The sequence below is a fragment of the Hordeum vulgare genome, chromosome 7H, assembly GCF_904849725.1.
Source record: "Hordeum vulgare subsp. vulgare chromosome 7H, MorexV3_pseudomolecules_assembly, whole genome shotgun sequence".
Taxonomy (NCBI): Eukaryota; Viridiplantae; Streptophyta; class Magnoliopsida; order Poales; family Poaceae; genus Hordeum; species Hordeum vulgare.
This window is the reverse complement of record NC_058524.1, coordinates 416,607,276-416,615,091: the sequence shown is the minus strand read 5'-3', so window position 1 is coordinate 416,615,091 and position 7,816 is coordinate 416,607,276. Positions and strand designations below refer to the sequence as shown.

Genomic DNA, 7,816 nt, shown 5'->3' with positions numbered 1-7,816 from the left:
GTGTTCACGGGCGTTTGAGAGGCCGAATTTGCATGTTTCTAGCGACTTATAAGCCTGGCAAGATGAATGTCCTGCTCTTATACTCCGGAGCTCAAATGATGTTGAACAGTAAAATAAAATAAAAATTGATGAACTTTGACAAATGTTTTACATGCATAAGCATCTACTCCCTCTGTTTCAAAATAAGTAACTCGACTTTATATTAACTTTATACTAAAATTAGTACAATGTTGTGTCGCTTATTTTAGGACAGAGAAAATATTATTTATTTATTTTTGCCACGACTTCTATAAATGTTATTTCAATCTGAAATTTTGCAAGCATACAAGAAACTTGTCAAAGTTTACAAAAAAAATCAGAATTTTTTAAATCTTTTTATTATTATTTATTTTAGGGAGGCATTTGTGTTCGGGAGCAAAAACTCAATGTCCACGGCAAGGCCTCTTCTTGCCTCGATCAATATAACTCAATGTCCACGGCAAGGCCTCTTCTTGGCTCGATCAATATAACTCAATGTCCACGGCAAGGCCTCTTCTTGGCTCGATCAATATTAACCCACACGGCTCTCCACGGAGAGTTTGACCGCTTCCACAAAACATTATAACGATGACAGCCATAAAAAAACTGTCGATTCAGATGTGACGCCAGCCGCTACTACAGTTAGTTTCAGCATGATGCTTCCCAAATCACAAGTCGTCAATGCAGGGGAAGCAGAGGCATAGTAAAAAACTTACATGAAGTTATTTTTTCTCCTCTGTCCTACTTGATGTAATAAGAAAAATGTCTATGAAGAAGTTGAAACGGAACACAGCAAAGAACAGCAAAGGGTATGTCCAGAGATGCAAAGATCTAGACATGAGCCACCACCACAAGCAAGCAAGAGGGGCTCGTTGACCTACCTACGACGCAAGTCCAGGGACGTGCATCAGAAACGCAAACGCAAATGCACACGAACTAGGTGGGCTGCACCACACTATGGCTGCTTGCGTCTTCGCGGTCCAGCTTGATGCTTCCTGTTTGCTCAGTCATCGGTTCAAGTCGAAGCAGCAACGCCGAAAGAGGGTACGAGCCATCCGTTCTTCTTCCCATTCTCCACGTAGGAGAGGAACTTGTCCCTGGCATCAGGTATGTCGAGGGCCAGATCGTCAAGCCCGTCCCTGACCCTTGAGAACCCCTTGGTCATCTGGTTGATGGTTATGATCCCTTCGCCAAAGCACTCGTGCAGCAGAGCAAGCGTGCCCTCTTTCTTCTTCTCCATTGCCATGACGAGCGCCTTCTTGACCACCTCATGGTTGAAGAAAGGCATGCCCATCTCACGGATGCACTTGCATGCTTCCCCTACATCACCTCCGCTCTCGTACTCCTCCAGGAGCTTTGTTATCTTGTCCTTGGCGTCCTCCACGGCCCATCCTGTCCCACCGCCCCAGCACCTCAGTAGCCTCTCTCCTGCATGACGGGCAGAGGCAAGGGAGCGTGCCATGTTCAATGTTTCAGCCCCACTGCAGTTTGCTGGAAGGATACTGCCAATCTCATCTAAGTTCAGAGGCGCAAGCACATCATCGATCACTGCCCTCGCTAGGAACAGTCCCAGCTCATCTGAGGCATCCAATATGTCCAGTGCAGTATCTTCTGCAGATTCGAGAAGCATTATGAATCCCTTGACAATGTCTTCACTAGAGAATAGCTCCATGCTTAATGAGGATAGGAGAACTGATGCCATCTCTTTCTCCCTGTTCTTGCGGTCCATGGCAATTGTTATCAATTTCTTGATAAAGACCGGGTTGTACTCTGGTAAACCAAGCTCTTCAAGTGTGCGAATAAGCTCTGCTATATCATCAGAAAGGAAGTACTCATGTATCATAGACACAGCCTCCCTCTTGTACTTCCTCAGCTTCTCATGGTCATCATCTTGGACATTGCCATTGGCACCTGATGGTTCATACGAAGAGTCAAGCCAACCCTCAGAAACTGCTTTCGATACCAATGTCTGGAATTGAGATTTTGCGGATGGTATATCAAGGGAGAGATCATCAAGACTCTCAACAATACGGGAGAATCCCTTCGCCATCTGACTAGAGCTTATCAAACCTTCTTCAGATGCTTCCTTCAGAAGCTTGGCAATAAGAGTTTCTGCAGCTGGACTTTCCATTCCAAGAGTGACAGCTCGTTTCACAACCTCATGGTGGAAAAATGGCACGGCCAACTCTCTTATGCACCTACACGCCTCAGCTGTATCACCATTCTTGATATATTCCTTTAGAAGATCAGTAATCCTCCTCTTTACCTCCTCCACTGTGATGTGAGTTGAACCACCCCATCGTCGCTCAAGTAACTCTGCATGGTGGGGCGCTGAAAGATAGCTCTTCGCTGCAATTTGTAGAACTTGCATTCCCTTTGAAGCCTCTGTCAAGCTTCCTTTTGCCTTGTTGAGAAAAGCAGGCGGAAGAATGTCATCTACAACTGCTCGTGCAATGAAAAGAGCAAGGACATCAACAGCATCAGGTATGTCAACGGCCAAATCATCAACAGCCTGTAGCAGCATCACAAACCCTAGTTTGATTTGAGTTGAACTGAGCCCATCACCATACAGACATGATAACAGCACTGACACCATCTCTTTCTCCTTGTCATGCCTGTCCATTGCCATCGAAACAAGCTTCTTCACAAAGTAGCGGTGGAAGTCATCATAACCCAGCTCTTTAAGATCAGAACCTGTTTGCTTAACATCACCAGTGCTGAAATATTCCTCAATGATCATGACAAGAGATTTCTTGTAGTCCTCTAGTGGGGTTGTAGCAGGGGCTTCAATTAATTCATATGGCTCCTGATTTACAAAACACAACACGATGAGTCTCCAAAGTTTTTTTTTTTTTGACCAGGAATGAGTATCCAAAGTTAGGCTGGGTACTGAGTATTAACCAAATAACAAGTTAACAACATATTTACAAAAAGCTGAATATTATATTTACCAATTTCTTGTGACTAAACAAATGTCAAACGGTTCAGCATTGCATGAAAAAAATGACTGGAGTATATAAGTCAAGACCATGAAGATTACCTCGTCACTATCATAGTTTGGATCATTTCGGTCAAGGAATGTCGCTGTATCAGCGTCAATAAGTCTTCCCCAGGTGCCTTTGCCACCAGCACCATCTGTAGTACAGAAGATCCAACAAATCAGACATTTTAACAATTTTCTATATTACAAAAGTAGAAACGAGAACTAGTAGACCATGAGACACTGGAAAACACGGCCATTTTCATACTGCAATCAATTGATAGGACCTATAGTGGTATTCAAGAATTCCCCGGAGACAAGAAGACCCCACAATATATTAGACTTGGATAGTTCAAGAAAACGCTATGCGTTACCGCCTTGCGCTTTTCTGACCAAAGCACACGCTTATGCACAATTGTGCGTAGATTAAGCGTGATTATGTGCAAGGCGTTTTGCTATCACCTGGAGCTAGGCGCACTTAAGCGCCTGCTTAGACATGCCTCTTTTAACTATGTTGGATTGCGAATGAGTAATCACTGTTTCTATCATGGAAGAATCATAAACTGAACATAAAACTATCATGTAACATAATCACATGGCACAGTTTTATTTAATAAAATAACACACTTATAGTACACATTTAAACTCGAGAAGTTGCATATTTGCATTCTATACAAGGCCACACAGTAAATAAATGGTGTAATGAATATATGGACCCATTTTAGATGTTATGCCACCATAGCAGCGACAAGAAAAGAAAGGTTCAGAAAAGTATCCCTGACAGCTGGTCTGTGGTAATAGCAACTGAAATCAATGCCTCGCCAGCTTTAATATCTAACCATATGCGTTCAGGGTGAGTCCAGGTAGTACAATATACACTTCACTGAATATCCCAAATACTCCACGCCCGATGTGTACAGGAAGTAAATGGAAGCTAAACAAGCAAGAAAGAAAGGACTAGTAACTCTAAGCCCAGAATGATAACCTCCTTTTCTAATGAAACACACAGTCAAAACTTCAAATAGGAAAAGAAACAAATGACTATGCACAGCCTGTTAACAAAACACATAATCAGTTGCTACCAGAAAGAGAGAAGCATGCATTGCAACATGCTGCAATACACTATATTCTGCACAAAATTAGGTTCCAATAACAACTACTCCCTCCGTTCCTAAATACAAGTCTTTAGAGATTCCACTACGGACTACATACGGATGTATATAGACATACTTTAGAGTGTAGACTCATTCATTTTGCTCCGTTTGTAGTCTGTAGTGAAATCTCTAAAAAGACTTATATTTAGGAACGGAGGGGGTAGAAATAATTAAAATAAGGATACCAAATGAGTTCTCCAGTTATTACAAAAATATCGAAAAACCGTACAGACAGCTAACATAAAAAGTGGAACAACAATCAGCAGGATCTAGTATAATCATATAATGGGGGCATGGTGCAAGCAAAAGTTCCCAGTATAGGATATGCATACATATACATAGATGTAGACCAAATTTCATTGACTAGATTTGTGAGCTGAAACTATTAAAAGAATACAAACTGACCATATCCCAACAGAACAAGAGATGGCCAACTGCTCATCATAGAATATGATGATCACAAGTGGGGAACAATTCACACAACAATATAGACAGCAACCATCACAGTCAGCTCATGGTACATGTTACAAGTACAAGGAATCTGAAGTGCTCTGTCTTAGCAAATGTCCTGTAAAAGATGGTTGTCTTGCCCACACAGGAAAAGTCAGTGGTATCAACTAATTGAAAGCTTATTATCAGAACAGGTAGATAATATACTCTGGACAACTTTACAGTACTATCAGATCCTGGGATCTGAGTACACCTATGAATCGAAAAAGCAGAGAGCGACAAAAAAATCCTAACACCCCGCTTGGAATGGGTGTTTATTTATACACCCATATATAATTTACACATGTAAATTACAGGCCACACACAATTTTCATCTGGAAAAGAAAATGACGGTGGGAGGCGTGTATATTTTCCTGGGGTTTAGCGTTGAGAAACGACAATCCAATCAGCGCCTGAAGGGTAACAGATGCAACCAGAATACTGGTAACCAACTCAACCAACATAGAAGAATGCTACACAGCCAGATTGTAATTGCCATTACCCGACAAAACCAATCCCCTTTAGGCAGCTCGGGAGTCCGGAGCACAAACTAACACGCACACGGAACCACTGAACTGCTTCATGCATGCAAAGCTAACCCTCGCCACCAACAGCAGGTGTATGCCGTCAAAATGTAATGGTTATCAGCTTACCAACCTACTGCAACAAATCCAAATCGGCAAACTAGTGAACAGTCAAACAATCGATGAACTCTCAACAAAATTTTGTCAGCGCAGTATGATGTATAGGTCACAATGTGCTACCTCCTTATAACGAGAGCCCAACCTCAACGAGACGCAAAAACTAGCAGCATCAGCATACCAGAACCACAAGCATACCTTCGAAATAAACATCAACAGCAAGATAAACTCAGCTGCTAAACCTGCATTCCCAGAACCCTAAACTAGATCGACTCCACGTAAGGCATGAACAACAGGCTAAGCAGTCCACTGAAGCAGTAACAATGGCAGCACAGCAATTGGCATAACGCATCGCGTCCTAATCAAGCACGCCAAGCTCTAAAACCAGCTCCATAACAAGAGGGGAGGTATTAATTACACAGAGCACAAACAGATCGAGCGCCACCTCACCTTTCTTAAGCTTGACGGCCTTCCCGGAATGCGACCGTCGCGCGTGCCTCGCCCCACCTCCGCCTCCACCCCCGCCCCCGCCTCCCCTCGCGGCGGCGGCGGCGGCGCGCACCTGCTGCTGGTGCAGCTCGTACTGCTGCAGTAGCGCGGAGGTGGTGCTCCCCGTGGGCGAGCGCGGCGATGTGAGCGAGAGCGTCTCGGCGTTCTGCACCGCGATCCGCAGCTTCTCCCGCTGCTCCTGCGTCAGGAACCCGCCTTCGTTCCTCGGCGACGCCATCCCGAATCCACCGCCCTGCGGCGACATCACACCACCAACCAAAAACCAAACCAAATCAGCGTCGCCTCGCGCCGAAATGGGGAACGAACTGGAGCGGGGGAGACGGGGGGGCGGCCGCGCGCGGGCAGCAAGCAAAGCACGGCGGGAGCCGACACCCTATCCAGACATAGCAGAGTACATACCTAGGGTTTCCTCCGCGGATCGAGCGCCCCCCGCAAACCCGTGCGCGAGATTTGCGTGCGTGCGCCGCGGCTGCGGAGCGAGCGAGCGAGTGGTATGGTAATGACTTTTTTTTTCTCCCCTACCCTTTCGCTTTTGGTTTTCCTCCTGGAGACGAGACTGCTGCAGGCGAGGGAGAGAGGGATGGATAGCGGATTTTATACGGAAGGCGGCGTGGGTTCCGGGACACGTCGCTTGCACCAGACACGCTCTTCGACCTTGTGGGACCCACCGTGTGCCTGAGCCCGCGTGTCATTGAGACGGCCGGGGGGCCTGTTGTGTGGGCTCGCCGGTTTCGAGGCCCGCTGGTCTGGGCCGCGGATCCCTATCCCATCCCCACGTGGCGCTGCCGGGTTCGGCCGCTCGTGGTTCACTTCGCGCACACCGGTTATGAACACAGCATTTGCTGACATGTGGAGCGTTGAGTCTCCTGGGCCCAGGTGTCGGTGGGATGCTGCATATTTTAGGGGCACTAGTTGAGTGGTCGGTGGGAGTCGGATCGGGCCGTGGGAGTTAGGGTTTTGCTTTGCTGGGGAGGTGGTTTGGGATCTTCTGCGGCGGCCAAGGTGGCGTCAGTGACAAGAGGGACGTCGTGATTGGCCCCGGGCCGTGTGGATAAGGCGAGTGACGGGCCGGATGAGCATGACGCGTCGGACTAAGGTCAAGATTCAGTGTCATCTCTTCATCACATTCAAACTAATACTTCCTCCACTCTAAAATTCTTGTCTTAACTTTGTCTAGAAATGAATGTATCAATATACTAAAACATAAATCCTTGCAGACGAATTATCACTAAAAAAAATCCTTGCAGACGAATTTAATTTCTTTGATTTGTCCGATCGTTCCTCAATAAGGGAGACGCCACGTTTGTGATTGATTTTGTCGGGATTAAAGTCGGCCCATGTTTGGAGCGTAGGAATTTATTTAGCAAAAAATAAAAAATCACAGGAGTTACTCATTTTCTCGCATAAACACAAGAACCTGCACGTATTTCTTTTTTGTTCAATTACTTCAAAAAAAATTGTTCAACTAAATTTTCCTCAACTTATCCAAAACTAAAGGTCCGTGTGCTCCTGATCACTCACATTGGTACTGTGAGCTTCAACCAGAGGCGAACGGCCGATCTCAGTTGGAAAAAGGCCCTCTCTTAGTTCCACAAAAAATTAATATTATTATCATGGTTTATTTGTTACATTTGTATTTTGTGTTAAATTTTTATCATAGATCTGATCGGGCCCATATAAGAGAATAATCATTCGTTAATCTCTATGGTCCATATGGATGTACGATAAGTTATGAAAAGTTTAGCACTATACGGCTACAATAGTAATCGTGAGACTCCTTTATAAGGGCTGATCCATCACGTATCATTGGAAGCTTGGAAAAAAAAGATGTACACGTGCGTTCCTCCTCCTCCTCCGCTCGCCTCGCCATGGCGTGTGCGCCACGGGTTGTGTGAATGAGTCGAGCAAGCCTAATTATGAATTAATTAACTAGTCGCTAAATGAAAGTGCCATTGTGTGAGACATTGGACCATGGGTTGTTCACTAACTCGGTCGTGGGTCTGGCCGAGGCCAATATATTTGAG

At 45.2% G+C, this 7,816-nt stretch overlaps 1 protein-coding gene across 1 annotated transcript; it reads right to left on the bottom strand.

Moving 5' to 3' along the window:
- Window positions 1-719: 719 nt before the first annotated feature.
- Window positions 720-6,364, bottom strand: LOC123411468 (MA3 DOMAIN-CONTAINING TRANSLATION REGULATORY FACTOR 1-like). The gene is made up of 4 exons (XM_045104415.1): window positions 6,192-6,364; window positions 5,733-6,024; window positions 3,059-3,153; window positions 720-2,824 (listed from the first exon to the last, which is right to left on the bottom strand). Exons 2-4 carry the CDS (start codon window positions 6,007-6,009, stop codon window positions 1,034-1,036), a joined length of 2,163 nt encoding a protein of 720 aa, XP_044960350.1. The 5' UTR covers window positions 6,010-6,024; window positions 6,192-6,364; the 3' UTR covers window positions 720-1,033.
- Between the last annotated feature and the right edge of the window lie 1,452 nt (window positions 6,365-7,816).

Bases quoted from the DNA above. Each gene is read 5' to 3' on its own strand.
- LOC123411468 (XM_045104415.1), bottom strand. From the start codon at position 6,009: ATGGCGTCGCCGAGGAACGAAGGCGGGTTCCTGACGCAGGAGCAGCGG. The intron at 3,154-5,732 runs GTGAGGTGGCGC...TCTGTACTACAG, and splicing joins GGCCGTCAAGCTTAAGAAAG to ATGGTGCTGGTGGCAAAGGC. The intron at 2,825-3,058 runs GTAATCTTCATG...TTTGTAAATCAG, and splicing joins CAAACTATGATAGTGACGAG to GAGCCATATGAATTAATTGA.